This window comes from Xiphophorus hellerii, chromosome 6, assembly GCF_003331165.1.
Source record: "Xiphophorus hellerii strain 12219 chromosome 6, Xiphophorus_hellerii-4.1, whole genome shotgun sequence".
In the NCBI taxonomy this organism is placed as follows: domain Eukaryota; kingdom Metazoa; phylum Chordata; class Actinopteri; order Cyprinodontiformes; family Poeciliidae; genus Xiphophorus; species Xiphophorus hellerii.
The window spans coordinates 10,272,371-10,290,958 of NC_045677.1; the positions used below are offsets into that span (position 1 = coordinate 10,272,371).

An 18,588-nucleotide genomic window follows, 5' to 3' on the forward strand; every position below is an offset into this window, starting at 1 on the left:
GGAATTATGGAGGGGAATCCCAAACAGCAAAGTCCAGCGGACATTGGAGATGATATGTGGAAACAACATTAATGTTTATTCAACATTTTGTGCAGAGTACAGAAATGACAAGGGCTGGAGTTGGAGCGAAATTGCTACCGCAGTTGATAAACCCGGTAACTTTTCAGCTGTTTTTCGTTAACGTGACATAAATAGGTTATAATGATTTTCATTCAGTCAGGACTTTACGCTGACACTAGCCACATGCATTGCAGGTAGATTGTAGTAAAGCATGGATTAATGCCTGGTTTTAAAATTAGTTAACTGAACTTGTAGCCATTATTTTGTGCCCATTGTTGGACACCACACGGCAGGAACGAACCGTTATACCTAGGATTTCTGTCGGCTAGTTTGTGGTCTCTCAGGTTTTGAAAATGGGCCGACAATCGGCTGACAGCTCTAAGATCGTGCAGTGTGTGCTGGGCTTTACACTAAGGAAATGAGGAAGGGAGGAGTCAGTGGAGAGCACTGGAGTTGAGCCTTTTTTCATCCATCATCATCATTAGAAAGAGAAAAAGGCCGGGAGAAACGATAAAGCTGATAATTAAAATGAGGTCAATAGTTTTAATTTGTTGTTCGATTAATTGATTTATTTATAGCGACAGGCCTACCTATACATATCCTTTAAATGTCCTTAAAGTCACTTGTTAATTTTACCATGCTATTGTAGATCCTCTCAATCCCAAATTGTCTTATCTTCAGAGTCTATGTTGTTTTAGAGGCTTTTATTTCCTGTAGCAAGGACAAGTAGCAAGCAGAAAAAAGAAAATGCTGCTCAAACTGACAGGCTAATCAGCCATCTCATAGCATCAGCTGACATTTAGTGAGTCACATTTAATTATGCCTTACACACAGACTGGCACATAGCACTTTGAAAATCTACCAACTTTTAAGCAGGCATTTGTCACTGCGCTTCCATTAGTTGGCAAAGGTGGCCAGAATTTCAAAATCATGTCAAGTGAACACATTTTCTGCTTAAATGAGCTCTTCTGTTTTATGTGGTCTCTCGTGCCAAAGGGAGCCATTTGTGCAAAGCGGATAAATATCTCACTTAAAATAAACTGCTCTTTTCTACTTTGTCTTGTTTGCAGATTTCTACAAGGTTCTAGACATAAAGAAATTTACCACATTTTGTAAATGATCAAGTCACTCATCACTACTCTCGCTAACCTTCATTGTCAGCCTCATAACCTACAAGATTTTTAAATAAAGCTACAGAAAGATTATTTTCTTAAATTCTTTCTGCTTACATAAAGCAGTGCCAGGAGTGCCTTTTTATTCTGGGCGTTGCAACATTTTAAATACAAATGAAATAAAGAATCTCTTTTTCCTGTAAAGATAAGTTGCTACAGATCGATGGTAGCTGTTTTTACTGTCCTTCCGACTCAGAAATCTTTCTGGTCTTATACCTTGCTGCTGCTTTAAACAAAAAGGAAAGTTGTGCTCCGAGTTCAGATTGATCTTCTTTACAACTTACCGAGGGCTGAAGGTATAGCACTAAAGAGCTTTTTTTTCCAAGTTAGGATCACCCACAGGGGTCCACTAACAAACACCCTGGTGGCATTATTTCCCGTGTTTTGTGCCTGCGCATATATTGGTTTCACAAACTGAAATGAATCCCATTTCTCACTTAGACGATAGGTTTGTGATCTTGAGAGTGGATCTGTCACATATTTTAGGATTTGTGTGCTTTACTCAAACACACTTCAGTTTCATTCAGTTGATGCAGTGTTAGTGCAAAGGGTGGTTCTATTTAGGGGCTTTTTTTTTGTGGCACAGAGTGACTATTTTTCAAGTGGGCAAGGTAAACTTCCCCTGCAGCAGTGCCTGACAGGGAGCGAATTGGTCTGTCATTTGTTTCATTTGTATTCCACAGAAAGTTGGAGCTTAGTGCTTCAGGTAAAGTCTTTGAATGAGAGCTTTTGAATGGGACTGACATGGCAGAACATCAGCAGGGACAGGTCATATTTTTTCCTGCTTCCTAAGAAAGAAGGGATGAAAGTCTAACACAGCAATATATTTCTGGTTAAAAGTAATCGTTATCAAAAAAGTTTAATAATTAATATGTACATATAACAGTTAAGCTAATCTGAATATTTCATGCTTTATTAAAATTTCATTAAAAAAAAAAATTAAATAACGTTTCCAGTAGTTAATACGTTTTTCTGTGAAATTAATATTAAACCACAGAGGTCTTGTATGAGCTTTGAAATGTATTCACACTTTTGTCTGTCAGGAGGTGGCATGAACCCGTGCAAGATGCTTCTCCTTCTCTAAAAATACCACAATATCAAGAAAAAGCAAGTCCTTAACCTAATCCTAGAGCTTAACACCCAACAGTCATTTGTGCTACAGCTAAATGACATAATATGCCAATTACTACAATTATAACAGTTATTTAAATTAATGTTTTTTCTGATGCATAGAGATAACCACAGGTAAATTTAGCATAAGTTTTGAAGGGGGTTTGGGAGAAACTTTCTTACTATGGATAAGTGGCAATGTTTCAGCTTCCCATTCAAAGTCATTTGTTTTTTGCAACCAGTAAAACACTAATCAGACTGGATAGACTGGATTTTCTAAAATACCTCTTGATTTGACAGGGTGTGCATGAGACTAACATGACACCGTCATAAACGTGACGTAACACCTGTTATGAAGACGAAGTTTTCATGAAGTGTAAATACTGACACTTTTAATGCAACTTTGCATGAAAAGTGAATTAAGTGTCAACTTTGCCTCATTGGGTAAATGATACTTTTAATGCAAAGTTGCATTAATGCTTTCATTAAAAGTCAATTAAAATTGTCAACTTTGCATTAAAAGTGTCTTTATTTACCGAATTATTATTTTTCACCCCGTTTACCAGCAGTGCACAGCAACTGGCGGTGGAGTGCTCTCCATTACCATTTCATCCAGCACTTTTCTGGTAGTCGAATTACCAGCGTTCTGTTTCTAAATATGCAAGGGTAGATGTATGAACATTTTATTTTGTCTTTAATTTCTAACATTAAAAAAATATGTTTTAGGTAAACTGTGAAAATGGACTAACCTATTTCAAATGATTCTGCACAGTCACGATTGTGTGATATGTGCACTGCATGCTGTGCTGAAAAAAATAAAATAAAAATTCCTTTCCACTGCCTTCCACCACTATCTCCATGTGTATGTTATTTTAGTCATCAAATTTCCATTTGGAGTATGATGTTCTAAAAATGTGAAATTTAGATCAACTTTTGATCTACTGACTGAGCGAAGTGCAAATCAGGTCAGTTTAAAAGGCAGCACAGGCTGCAAACTTCTCTCACAAGTCAAATTTTATTATTACATAGCTAAACTCGTGGTGTTTCAAAAATGTCAATATTGCACTTATTATAATAACTCCCACAGAGTGGGAGGAAGTATTTGGTAATTACTGAGTCAGAAATCTTGACTTTTAAAAGCTGGCATACAACAGCAACAATAACATAGGATTTGTAAAGCTCTGAAAGATTGCATGCAAATCTTTCAAAGTTCAAATTGTAATTAATCTGCTGATGATGAATAGTTCAGCATTTGGTTACTTCTAAATTTACTAAATGTTAGTATAAGGACATGATTGAGTCCTCTTGTCCTTTTAAAGGATTTTCAACTATTTACATAAGATGAATTTTCTCTAATCTTAAAACAAAATGCTTTACTAGATTAAGAAGCAGATGTAATTAGAGCACATCATAATAGTCTCTGAAACTGATTTTTTTCTTTTACCACTCCTTTCTATCCGATCTCTGACAGAGTCCTAGATATGTGGGCAACAAGAAAAAGGCCAACTTTCTTGTTGCTGTTTGTGTATGACAAAGGCAATTTGGTGGGAAACACTTACATAAAGCTTTTGTTTTGTGTAGCAAAGTCTGCACTTTTGAAATCACACTATGCACCTCCCTCAATTTCCATTGAAAGTGATTATTTTGGTGGCACAAAAAATAAAAGTCAAAATACCTCATAACTGCCGTCTATGTTAATATACTGAGCCACTGTTCTAGGAGATAAACCAAGTCACTCACGTGTAATTAAACATGCCTCAAAAACTAGTTAAAGCTCCGTTTCAAATAAAGAGGATCTAACGAATTTTTTGGGGGGAAAAAAAACATAAAAATCTCACTGTTAACTGTTATGTGAGCAGCAGTGTCAGTCATGTATGATGGGTAGAGCTTTTAATGTGTTACAGACACCTTGAAGTGATGGAGATTGCAGCTTTGTCGACAGCTCTGGACCCTCTGTTTTCCACTTCGCGTCCCCCAGCTGGCAGCTCAGCAGAATAAAATAGAGAGAGATAGAGTTTTTGCCACATTTGCCTGAGGACATCCCAACACCACCGTCATTTTGTCTGTGCAATCGAATTAAAAGCACATCGGAAGCATTATAATTATTGAAGTTGCTGTTGCAAGAAATCATCAGGGACTTAATGAAAGACTCTTCAGTGAGATGTGACTGACAGATGAGTACACCACGACAATGGCAAACAAGATGTCTGAGACACAATTGTGTTAGCTGGGAAAGAAATGTCAAACCATCACTTCTGATTCCAGCTATCATAGAGACGGTTTGACAATGGTTAGCGCTTGTTTACATTTATGGTAAAAAAATTTTTTTAAAAGTCAGGACATCTGATTTCAGTTGAGAGCTGAGTGTGTTAAAGATTAAACTGGTAAAGCCAGTTTGCGTTGAAATGCAACACATGCAATCTAGAATACAATTTTCCATTGCAAGATGGTAACTGGCAGATGCATGCTGATGTGAGTGATTATTGATCACTGTTGGAAAGAGTGTAGCATGGGTTCCAGTAACATTATCAATCTAGTATCTTTGTAGAATTTAAATACTTTTTTAGTAGAAGAGCATATTATATGGAGTGTATTTGTCATCTCCAAGCATTTCCTCTTATACCATGACATGTCCAAAAACCTCTGAGGCACCCTGACTTGATTTGAACTCAAATTATGAACAGTTCAGTTCTAGTTGCATGAAACTTTTTGCTTAAAGCCGCCCATTTTCAAATGGCCTTGAAATACACAAGAATTTGACAAAAGTAAGATGAAATACACTGAATACATTCTTAAAATAGCAGTACAATAATCCATCATAAATATTTGCTCAATATCTATTTCAAGTTTACATTCAACAATAAAACATGAAAAAAATCAAAGTCATGGATTTTCCAGTAGCATTTGTACTATGTTTTTTTTTCTTTTTAAAGAATGAATTATCAATTTGTATTTGCAATTTAAGATTATCTCAGAACTTTGTTTGACATGTTGTGGCAAGTCTTGCTTTCATATTTATCCACCATTCTAGTTTCATCTGTTGAAGAAAACACAGCTGTTCTAGCCACGTAAGATACTGCCACCCAACGTTTTCAATTCTAAAGTGTCATGAATAGTTTGGACCCTGTGGTGGTGCCTCCTTATTTACACTAAACAAGTATGGTTCTGGGCATTGAATTATATATTTCAAAATGACAAGGAAATATTCAATTTTGTGTAGGAAACTTAGTTGTTTATTTGGCTTTTGGGGATTCTAAAATCCCATTACGATCTGTTCAGTCTACTGATTTTTTTTAGAGAATTTCAAGGTAACCACCAGACTTCTGCCAGCCAGTCACTTAGCTGCCATCTCCTCTTGAAAATGGCATGAATCATTTACTCAGCACCGATATTAAGATTTCAAGGCCGGGTTGTCGCCCATTAGGGAAAATAACACCCCTGGCTCTTTATCTGATAGATTTTGAGTGGGTAAAATTGACCATAAATTTTGAACATAGTCATAAACGTCAAGGAAAGGGTGGAAAATAGACAGACAAATTCCTCCTGCCTAATGACACTGGAAATGATTACTAAAGATGTGTTAAATGGAAAGAGAGAGTTGAACTAGGGGATGTAGAAGAGGGGGAAAAAAGTAAATTAAAACATAAAATAGAGAGGGGGTTGCTGGATGGTTGAAGAATGAAGGTAAATTCTCTTTGAGTTCATGAGTGATTGAAAGAATTTAAAATGAGTGAATAGCAGAAATGCAACATGGATCACACTATATGTGTCTGAGGGAAGAAAAAGACTGATGAGCCCTTATGAAACGGCACCAAAACACTGGCCAATACATTACATAAGCCTTGCTAGCAGTAGGGTTAGACCCCCTGTTTTTTCTTCAGAAGCAATTTGATAATCTTACCTATATTGACATGAACTGGGGATAAACTTATTTTTAGAAGAAACTTTGATCAGATTTTTGGGTAAATGAGTCAAATACAACACTATATTTTGTAGTTGGACAGTTTTGTCTTTTGTTCTAAGAACAGAATGTACTAGTGTAATCTGTTTATTGTAATATGTCTGAAAATTAATCCACTTTACGTTTCAGATGTTTTCACTGCAGTGGCTAATTGCTGTGCGTCCTGGGAAAAGCAGATGTGCTTTTTGCATAATTTTGTTTAGATGTCTTGAGATTCATTATTTCATCGACAGTTAAAGTTTTTAGGAATCTAAATAAATTGTATTAACATAGACTACTAAATTTCACTCAAAGATGTACACTTCATTAAAATGGAAGGATTTTGGATGTTTCAGTGTGATGTGGTTTGTACTATAAAGTACCTATTTTTCATCTAGCTTAACCAATTCTGATTCTTTTCTCTTCAAAATCGCTGAATTTTCGCATTTTCCCTTTCAAATGCTTGGCAATGAAGCCGGTGAGGCAGCAGTGAGTTGAGCCTCACCTGGGATTGATCAACCTCTCACTAACTGCGCTGGCGGCCATTCTATGGGAGCATGCTCCTCCTGTCTGTACGTCGCCAATAAAATGGTTAAAAAATATTTAATATATGAACAGATTTTCCATAATTTAGCTTATGTATATAATGTACTGTGTTTTTTGTCACCAACTGTGTGTGTAACGTGTTTCCTGTGCTGAGGAGCGATCAGAAACGGCAGAGAACAGATTGGAGGTGAGGCAGGCAGTTCTCTTGCCTCATGGCAGGGGGCGCTCATGATCCCAGACATTATCAATCATTATCAGACATTGTGACTCCACAACTGCAGAGTAAGAGACAGTAACAGCGAGCTAGCCATGGAGCTAGCCATATAGTAAAATGCAGCGATATATTTATAGTTTTCTCCTCTTACTGCAACAATCAGTTATTAATAATCGCAAAATAAACATTAAGCCTGAAACCACACTACTGCAACAGACTGAATGTCCTGCTCTTTGTGTGGGAAATATTTCAGTGTTTTTTGTTGGGGGGTTTTGTGGCGTTGTCAGTTGCTATGGCAACGAGTCTGCGCATAGCTCCACTGATACAGAGAGAGAGAAAGACGTGGTTTTGAGTTGTACTTTTAACGATTTTTCCCTTTGCTGTGGAGCACGGCACGAAATTAATAATATCTACATGTCCAAGTTTGATTGAGTTAACAGAATTATTCTACGGCGGCAGCGCGGCTATGGACGGCATGTAAAAGAATTGTCTTTTTGCCCTCCAGCGTTGTCCGCATGCACAAAATTCCCTTATGTTAACAATAACAAGCAGGTGGTCTACATTTGTATATCTGATTATGATTAAGTCAGTGCCTCGCCAGCATTGCACCTCACCGCACGTCACTGATTTCAACATTGATTAGGGAAGCTCTGACAAAAACTAGATGTTTTTAGAAAGCAAGACAAAGCACTGAAGAAGCTGCAGGAATTTTCATGGTTGTGTCTTAGCAGTGAAAAAAAATCTTCTGTAGTCTTCAAATGTCTGGAACTAAGAAGTAAGGTTTATATGACAGAAAGTTGTGGGAAAATGTGTTATGGTGTAACAGAAATTAGTTGTTTTTTATTTGGCATCACAGTGAGTTCAGGTGTACATTCAAATCAACAAAAAGTAGATTTCAGCAAAGACAAGTAAAGTTTTGGAGTGGCCTAGCGAAAAAATCAATGGAATTTCCTAAAGAAAACTGTGAATAATGCTTGTACCTACAAGCTGATAGATTTAGACAACCTTATGATAGAGCAATTCAACATTAGCTAGTCAAAATGTGGCGTGCTGATAGACTCCTTCCAAAAAAACCTGAAAACTGAAACAAATGTAAACACACTGGGAAAAAAAAATAAAACATCCTAGTTATTTATTGCATGTTCTTTTTTTCACATCCTTCCACCACCACATATGCTTGTTTTTCAGTAGAATTGTACAGAATACAAGGTTTCATTCAAGGTTACAGTCAAAGTTTTGAATTATTACATATTTTCAAGACACAAAAACTTTAATTAAGCCATGGCTATGTATACTCTAAGATCCATTATAACCTTGTCAAAAACTGTGCCTATTGGTGAGCAGCATAACTTATACAATATTTTAATAGCAGTTTGCTTTGACACAGAATTTAAAAAATGGTCTGCAATTTGTGTCTTGTCACGTACATGGTGTTTTTACAGCATATTTAAGTAATTGTTTTTTAATGTTTCGTGACAACTGTGAAAGTGAAGAACTAAAAGCTACAAAAAGTAGCCTGCAACAAAAGCATTAATTTATTCAGTCAATGAGAAAGTCAAAACTGCACTTCTGACCTTAAGCAAGGAGCTGACAAATGGTTCTAGAGAGACATCAGGAAGCCAGGGAAGAAAGTCAGGAGGCAAAAGTGAACAAATTCGAGCAAGCTGAGCTAGGAAACTCAGGAGAGAGACAACCTCATCTTGTCAAGTAGAGCACAATCACAGAGAGGGAAGGAGGCAGACGAGCACAAAGAGAGGGATGGAAAGAACCTTGCCATTGTGTCATCTGGGATCACTGAGCATTGTAATAGGCTTGAGTTTTGTCAGTCGGGCTCAGCGCAGGTCGGCTCGGCTACGGATTCCTCCATGCCAAAAGCAGCGCATGGGAATAGGATTCCCCAGCAGACCCAGGAAATCTGAGAAGGTCTCTCATAGCTGGCTCTGGAAGAAAGAACATTTGAAGTCTTCATAACTGGCATGTTATGCATCTGGTGCCTCATAATGAAACGTAAGAACACCTGGTGTTGAACTGATGTGTAATTCATGTCATTGATTGCTCCCGTGTAATTTAGTGCAGCTATATTTGTTTATTGCAAATAAATATTAAATTTGACCCTTAAAAGGCTCTCTCACTGCCCTTGAGAAAACCAAATACTCTCACATACTTTCAAGACAAAGCCAATTCTGCAACTTTTTATGTAGTTATTATTATACAACCTATCACGACTACTGCGTTTTTAAACCACAACATATCTGTGTTTGAAATTATCTCTCTCTCATGTATCAAGATGGGTCCAGTTCAGTTTTGCCCAGTGTATGTTTAGCTCTTATTGCACTTATTTTAAGAGATTTTTACAACCAACAAAGTTTTTGGAAGGCTCTTTTTTTTTGTTTTTTGAGGTTTCATAAACATCAGACCATCTTATAAAAGATCTTACAGCTTTGTGAAATAATCTGATTCAAATTTGGCAACTGTAGTTATTTCAAACTTTGAAGTAAAAAGGATCAAATGCAATCTGGACTCTTGGAAACACTGACACAGCCTTTTAATTTCACTTCAAACCAAAGACTGAGAATCAAATACTAACTTTGTGCAATTTAACATGTTTTTATCTTCAAGATCACGACACTCTGGGCAATGAGCCACACTACCTATATCATAAACTGTGGTATCAAACGGGCTTTTAAGCAACCAGACTCAACTGAGAAGACTTTGTGTGAGTCCGTCCCTGCATACAGGAAACACACAGGGCAGCATGTATCTATGCTCTGAGGCCTCTCAGCTGGTCTCACACAGATTTAAACATACAGTGTCATGAAACAGCAGGGGATGAATCCTTGATCCCTGGGACTAATCCTTCTGTTTCTATCTCGTACTTATCTGGATCAAAGCTATCCTTTTTAATATCACCTTTCTAAACAAAAGGCAAGAACATCAGCGCTAGGCGACAAAAACATCCTTAGTGCATAACTGTCCTTACTTCACACCAATAGTTCAATCCTTCATTTAAACCTGCTGTGTCAACCAAGCAGACAAAGCTCTTTTTAAGTTGATAAATTTGTGTCTTGATATTTGTGTTACCTATGTAATTTTATTGCCATTCTTTTACATTCCACAAGCGATATTTATTTTGTAAATGTTTAAACAAGAAAAACAATTGGTTCAGGAAGCATAACCTGAAATCAGTCAAAATCTAATCTTATAAAAGCAATGGAATAGAATAGAATTTGGTTTTATCTTAATGTTGTTTAGATACAACCTAAACAACACACAGTAGATTCAGGTGTATATTAAAATGTAAAAGGAAATTATAGCCCACTTATTATGTAATAGTCTATTTCTATTTATAATATGTACTTCTTAAGCGTTTATTTATAAGCTGTACCTGAATATGAATGTATCTGATTCTGTTAAATTACACAGATATAATTCGCTCACGAAAAAGGCATATTTTGACAAATTTCAGACTCTGTCAAAAATCTTGAATTTTTATATTTATGTGAAATAAAAAGTTGTAATCTGCTGCTGCTAACTTTGTTTAAAACTAGTTCATTTGTGAACCATATTAATGTCTTTGTTAAAGCAGTAAAATATGAGTGTTACTGTCGCCCTAGAACAGCCAAATTTATAGGAGCATCTGCGTTACACTCTGCTTTTTTATTTTGTTTTGCTTTTGATTAACACCTGCTGTGACAGCTGCAGAGTGTGCAGTAAATTGTATCAAAGGGCTGTTTTCCATTTTGAAGGGGACACCCAAAGCTAGAGGCTGACCTTTTGCTATTTTGCTATATAGCTTTATTGGTCTATTCAGCTTGTGATTATGGGTGCACTCCTAAATTGTTTGGACTCATAATGAAAGATTTACAACATAAATGGAAATGCCCATCTGCGTGTGACACCAGACAGCCATTTATCAAGCTTTCTAAATGACAGTGTTGGCAGTGATACCACAGTGACCGTGATGAAACTAATAGTTAGCTGAACGAGAACACCCGCACATTAAAGGGCTCGTGTTTACCTTGTAAATCCAATTTATTAGCCGAAAACAGCTTTTGTATTTTCTAATGAGACACTCAGCTCTTCCAGCTCCTCGCTCATTTTTCCGTTTACACCACCAGTGAAGGAATCGAAGGCTGGAGAGTTTTGATGGGCTCAAACAGGCTGCGTGAGATCATCTAATTTCCTTCTGTTGTCTCATTTATTTTTTACGCTCTTCCTGTCTCTCTTGTGTTCCCTTCAGATGAATTCAAAGCCTTCCTGAAGCGGATCCCCACTGACCGATTTTTAAATGTGTCCACGGTTGCCAAGTTCTGGTCAGGTGACCTGCCCCTCCAGAAGCGTTATGCTCAGCTGGAGGCCAGCACAGTGCTGGCCTCGGGAAAAGCCCAAAAGATAGTGAGGAAGCTCTTCACCCTGAGCAAACGCTGCCCCAAGCAAGCCCGCATAAGTCTGCCTCGAGAAAGGTAAGCTACTACGACACTGTCAGCAAATAGACTAAAAGATTACAGTGTAATTTGTTACAACTAAGAGCTAATGTTCATCTTTAAAATCATTCTTAACTTTTTCTCTCTTTCATTTTCTTTCTACACAAAGAAAATGTGTATCGGGTGATACACAAGAAAGAAAATGATGTTTTTCTAACACATACAAATCAGCATATAGGTGTTTGAAGCCTATATTTCCCATGTTAAACAAACATATATGAATAGATTTAATATCAGCGGTATTTAATTTCTCAAGCGAAACTAAAAGATTAAGCTTTCTCATTGTTACTTTTAAGATTTTCCACTACCTTTGAGACTTTGTATAAGCTTAAGATGCAAAGAAGAATAATTAACAGACAGATATTTGGTGTGTCAGACAAAACTTTAATAATTCCCCTTCTTGTCACTTCATGATGATGCTGAACAGTCTGCAAAAAGAATGCTGCATGAGTCATCAATTAAAATCCATTCCAACCCAACATCCAGTGGTAGCCTTTTTTTTTTTTTATAAAGCATCTACTTGTTTGAGTTGTGATTTCTGCCCTGTTTGACTTCTTCTCCCTGTGCCAAAGCTGCAGGAAGAAGAAATAGGTTTTTCCTACTAGACTAAATTTCTTGTGCCATCTACTGACATGTTTCCATTAATTAGCCAAATAATGGCCTAAGTCTTTTTTTTTTTTACCTAAAACATTGTTTAGAATGAAAGACGTGGGATTTTTTTTGTGCCAAAATCACTTTTGGCAAAAAAATTACTTAGGCCACTATTTTAAGAAAGTGATGATATTGAACATGTTGCCATTTAACTTCATCATGGCACGCTGCAGGGAACACAGTAAATTGCCACATTAGTTGTTTGTCTTGTCACCATGTCAGCCCATTTCTATGTGGAGCACATTAATTCACAAACATTAAGTACCACAATCGAGGCCCCCAACACTCAATTAACTTTAAATTAACTTTAAATGCATGGTTTGAAAAGAGATATGTTATCCTGATATAAAGTTTTCTTAAGGTTTTCCTTTTCAAATTATATTTTGGAATAATTCCATTGTGGATAAAGACAGAACATGGAAGGCTGTGAAAAGAAAAGAAAAAGTACAGAACAAGGGTCTCAAAACAGGAAATTGGATATGATCGAGCTGGAAGGAAGCAGAAACAGTAGGGAAGCATAACGGGCTGGAACACACTGATCTGGCGAAGAACCAAGCATACTGAGCAGATAATATGGGGAGCAAGGTAATGCCCGACACAAAACCAGTAATTGCCAATTAGAGAGTGGTGTGAGGCAAAGAAAGGATGCAAAACTAGCTGGAAGCACAGCAAGTCAAAATATGACTGGGTTCAGGAAAACCAAATTTAAGATCAAACAAAAAGAAGTTAACTAGAAAATCAAGCAGAATTTTAAATAACAGTTGTGAATGATAAGAAAAAAAGTTTTGTTTCCAAATGCTCTGGCTTTTGTCTACAACTTAACAATGTGAGTAGAGATGCATTTTTCCCGTTCATATGCCCAGTAGTATATCTTTTATTTCAAAATTAGCATTATGACAACAGAGATTGCAATCTGAACTTTTTTACTCCGAGGTACATCGGCTTAGGTTAGTCATTCTATGCCAGGAGGAAACAGTCCTCCTGTTTGTTTTAGACAAATTTAGTTCCCCACTTGTATTTTGTTGTTAGTAATTAAATACCTGAACACAGAGAATATGTCAGCACATTTAATGCAATGTGTAACTAACAAAATAAGTTCAAAATGTACAAGGACAGAGTTTCTCCAAACAATGATCAATTGATAGTCAACATCACTGGGAGTAAACAGAAGAAACAAGAAGATCAAGGGACAAAGCCGATCTAAATAATGACTCAAACATCAAAACACAAGGATCTACTAATATTCAGGAAGTTGGTTAGATGGTTAAATTAGTCTGGCAGGCAATTACTTTGTGCAAGAATGCATCATTTACAGAGAATATCATTCTGTGTGTGAACAATTGAACAAGAATTTCAGAGGTAAGTTAATTTTATCATGAGATGCATTTTAAATCTTATAGAGATGAAGGATAACATTTTATTAAATTTGCACATTTAACTTGCATATATATGGTGGTGTAGATCTGAACAATGGTACGTGACTAAAAGGGTAGTTGTCTACTGACAGCACTGCCAGACTTTTCACACAAACTTTTACTGATGTGTCTTCCTTCTCCTTCCCAACAGGCCTGTTGGCTTTTGGCTGGGTACAGTTCAGTCTCTGCTCTACTGCAATGAGCACGGAGTCCTGGGAACGTTCTCCGAGGCGGCTAAGAGCTGCACATGTCCTGTGGATCAGCCCACCTGCCAAGGAGCAATCCCATGTGTTGTGGGCACCTCTCCCAATTCCTGCTCCCAGTGTGCCACCGACAATGCCACCCGATGCGGAGCCTGTCACCACGGCAACTTCCTCCATCTCGGTTCCTGCCGTCCGAGTGTTGGAGCCTCGCTAGACCATTATCTGAATTTTGACCTGGACATGCCAGATGCTGAGGTTCTCAGAGCTTTTAATTTCCACATTTATGCAAATCCATTAAAAAGGCAATGTTAGACAAAAGATTGAATTTTAAACATATCCTCCCCTAACATTTGAGATGTCCCTAGCAAACTGCACCAAGATTACATGCTGTGTAGCCATCTACAGGTTTCTGGCATAATTATTGAATATACTAGATATACTAGCCTGTCATGGTTTCCTGGGACTGACATGGTTTTAAGCATAATCCACAAATTCTGAAATGGTTCAGGGTGGAGCTTTGGTAATGCAGTTCCAGGAGACTCCTTTATTTATTCCGAAACCAGTTTGGATGTGTGTTGAGTGTCATTGTCCAGTTGCATCCAGGTTTCAACCATCTGACCTAAACCTTAACACTTAAAACAAAGGACTGTGGTTTGGATGTTCAGGAACAACACAGGAACCACCAAGGTTCGAACCTTTGAGGAGAGGCTTGAGCCTTCATATTGAAACTACTGGCAGACATGAACTGAGCAAATAGTGACCTAGGAAAAAGGCACTTGCTTCAAAATGGACACCTTTAAGCTAGCCTTAAACTTTTTGCTGCCCACATGGTGAACCCAAATGGTGTCTGGAGAAAATAAATATTGTCATACAAGGCAAAGACTAAGAGATGCTTACCACACCATGAAGCAACAGTTGGAAGAGGCTTGGTGAGGCTGTCAAACTAAATACACTGTACGAGCTGCCAAGCTTGGTGGTGTACGTTGTTGTGCTGTTTCACAAGCTTGGAAACTGTTGCAGTGCAGAAAATGGATGGAGTTACAGAGAGGGAGGAACACCTCCGTGGTGTTTTCACCTTCCCCGTAAGCCACAATGTATATGGTTGAAACCTAGACATAGTAGATACTCCAAAAGGGTAAAGATCACAAAGACACCTTTTGGAATGGATGGGGCATCCTAAGATCAAGCTTCAGGACTGACTCCAATCTTAACCGTGTTCAAAATGTATGGGGCATGTTTGAAAGGCAAGTCTTTGTCAGGAACTTAAATCTAAAATCTTTACCAAACAGAGCAAGATACAAGACTCAGGCATAGATATGCCAGAATCTTGGTAACAAAAAAGGTGTAATGACAGTGTAATTTCCAAAGGGACATCTAACCAAACTATTAGTAGGGGTTTATGTTCAAACTGTAACCATGTGTGGATTAGACACAATCTGCCAGAAAATCAATGGGGGGGGGGTCACCATTTTTTTTTTTTTATTCAAGTTGTCAGTTGCATTATCATTCTGGAAAAAAAGTTCAATTTTCTCTTTATGCAGAAATTGTGACTTTCATTGAATATGTAAGATTTCCAAAGGTAGATTTTATACTATGATGTTTCTGAGACCTTTTCCATGAAGACAGAGTCACTAAGGCTATGAAATCCCTTAACACCATGGTCACTGGATCAAAAAGCACGACCAACTAGTAAATCAAATGCTTTTACTCAAAACCTGCTTAGATTACAAAAATTACTCCAAAATCATTTTTTACTGTTGTTAAGATTAAAAAAATTCAGTTTAAAGGAAGGTTTTTGGAAGTTCATGGTGACTTTTAGTTTCTTTACATTTTCCATATTTGTGATTATTTTCAGTTAAGCTTAGAGAAATACAACTTCAAAGTCATATCAGAAAATGCACCCTTTCTTGTAAGTGCGCTCTTGCTTATCTTCTCGTTCTGTCCTAGGTGAAGTACTTGCTTCAGCGACTCGACAGCAGAATTGAGGTCCATGCCATCTACATCAGCAATGACGTCCGCTTGGGAAGCTGGTTCAATCCTGCCTGGAGAAAAAGGATGTTACTTACACTCAAGAGCAACAAAAACAAATCCAACCTCATCCACATGCTAATGGGTATTTCTTTTCAAATATGCTCAACTAAAAATTCGACACTGGAACCTGTGCCTGTCATTTATGTAAATCCTTTTGGGGGCAGCCACTCGGAGAGCTGGTTCATGCCCGTGAATCAGCCCGAATTCCCTGACTGGGAGAGAACTAGACTGGACAGCACTCCCAATGCACAGTGTTACAACTGGACACTGTCACTGGGAAACAAGTGGAAGTCCTTTTTTGAAACAGTCCACATCTACCTACGGAGCCGCATTGTCACGGACGATCCAACGGTGAACGAAACTCTCTTTTATGAACCTTTGGATTTGGATGATCAGACGTCAAACTTGGGCTACATGAAGATCAACACTCTGAAAGTCTTTGGATATAGCATGCACTTTGATCCTGAAGGCATCAAGGACCTGATTCTCCAACTCGACTACCCCTACACGCAGGGCACACAGGACGCTGCCTTTCTGATGTTGCTGGAGATGAGAGATCGGATTAACCGTCTGTCTCCACCAGCTCCGCAGCCACTTGACCTGTTTTCTTGTCTGCTGCGCCACCGCCTCAAGCTGTCTGCAGGAGAGGCGGCACGAATCAAGGATTCTCTGCAGATCTTCAACTCCAAACTCCCTAATGCTTTTCCGGAACCTGACCTGGCCCAGCTTTGCAGCTAGCTAGATTAGCACTCTTGGTTCAGGACTTTTACTGCACCCAGAGTGGAGTTGCTGCTTCATGGACAATCCTATTTCGGGTACACAGAAGATTAACCTACTCTGAAGTCTTATGCTGGGCCTTTCTTTTCTTTCACTTTTTTCATTGGTTGGTTGGTGCAACTTGTTTCTTCTGTAGACTCTGCTTTACCAACCGGATGTAGTACTTTTGCTATTACTGCCGTGCTTTTGGTGAACTCTCTGACTGGACCAGGTCAAGCATCTTATCTATTCTCAAAGGTCTGTTTTTTGTTGTTTTTTGTTGTTTTGAACTGCAGAGATAGTGTAATCTCTGCCAAGATTTGATGTTGGGAAGAAGAACTTTAGAGTGGAGTTGGAAAAATGTGTCAGAAGAAGAGGATTTTCCTTTTATAACTCTATTTTCTTTGGAAAAAGAACAATCGGGTTGGGGATGGAGGGTGGTTATATTATCCATGTGGTGAATAAGTTATGTTATGCTTAACAGTTTGAAATTTGATAATCCTGACCCCTGCTAATGTCTTTGAGTATTTCTTTTTAATCCACATCTTCCATTTTACCTGGCATTTTAAAACGTATATCTATTATCATCCAAATGAGAAGCCTGTTAGTGATGTTCTGTTCATGGTGGTGTGTCTGTGCCAAAAGCAGATAAACACATTGGCAATCTGAGTGGAAAAAACATTGGCATATGCTGTCTTTTCTTACTCTTTTAACCCGAAAGTGACAGAAAGAAATCACATGACGTGATAACAAGGGGATCTGTGGATGTAGTGCTGTAAATAATGCTCCATTTAATTCAAGATTGTGGACAAGTGCACATTGCTTTCTAGATAACCGAGTAAAAGACCAAAAAAATGTTTATAACAAAACAGACTCATGCCTTATATGGAAAGTTAATGTTAAAACAAGAAGCACATTTAATTTCTGTGTTTGGTTTTGAAGCAAAAGGTTGTTTCGCTTTTTGTATTTCTACCAGGACAGAACAACAGACAGAATCTCCAGAGTATGTGATAATGTAGCTTTTCTATGTACAGCAAATGCCAGTCACATTTTCTGCTCTTGTTTCAATTCAGTGTTGTAGAAGATTTTGAATCACTTTTCACAGTGCCCACCAGTACTTGCACTATGTAACTGTTCTGCAAAATCTCCAGTTATACAAAATCTCTGTAACTGATGGACCTTTTTTTTTTTTTTTTGCTTTGAATATGGTTTTAAAAGTTTGAAACAGTTTGGTTTAGTCTCATGCTTTTAAGTCGGTATTTGCTTTTTGTCAATCTAGCTTTCTTTTTCTTCTCTCTTTATGTGGGTCACAATTCTGCAGCAGTTATCACAGCAAATGCACGGTCAGAAAGTTTATCTCGGTCAGTGAGGGTCCCCGCCAGAGTCGCAGACTTACGAGTAAGACACTTGATATGATAATACATTTACTTTGCCAATTTCTCACAGTAAACCATGTATGTCATTTTCAGCTGTTCTGTGCTCAGCTTGCTAAAGTAAAAGCAAAGTGTTTTATCTACTTTGGAGTTTGTTCTTAATTTCCAAAAAAGAAAAAAAAAAACTGCTTTCAAAACTTTCTATAACTGCCAGGATTAGAAATGTTGTTTATTGGCCTCTGGCTCAAGATAATACACGTTGCATTTCTACAACAATCTAGGAAAGCAGACGAGTTCAGTTTTTGGTAAAAAGTTGTAATCCATATATTCCCAGTCATAAAAATGAAACAGAATATAAATCTCAACCAACGTTTCAGTTATTATTCAACTCCCTTCTTCCAATGTAAATTATAGAGAATGAAAGTCAAAACAATAAATCCATCTGCATCTAATTAAACCTCATCACTGGACAACCTCTGTTTGTGAACATGTTTCTCACCTTGTATCCTGGCATATCTGACAGCATAACTCTTTGTCGCTGTGCCCCATTTTGTGCAGCGGGTGGATATTGACCTGAATATGGTGTGATGGGTCTTTTGTTGCAGCCCAGGCGGTCAAATAGTGAATATTTCA

At 37.7% G+C, this 18,588-nt stretch overlaps 1 protein-coding gene across 1 annotated transcript in view; it reads left to right on the forward strand.

The window, feature by feature from the left end:
- The window catches only part of brinp2 (bone morphogenetic protein/retinoic acid inducible neural-specific 2), a 198,742-nt gene extending 180,644 nt beyond the window's left edge, over positions 1–18,098 (forward strand). Inside the window, exons 7-9 of the mRNA XM_032565698.1 lie at positions 11,283–11,505; positions 13,744–14,050; positions 15,743–18,098. Coding sequence (XP_032421589.1) covers positions 11,283–11,505; positions 13,744–14,050; positions 15,743–16,564 — 1,352 coding nt within the window. The 3' untranslated portion in view covers positions 16,565–18,098. The remainder of the gene's footprint in view (positions 1–11,282; positions 11,506–13,743; positions 14,051–15,742) is intronic.
- Positions 18,099–18,588: the final 490 nt, after the last annotated feature.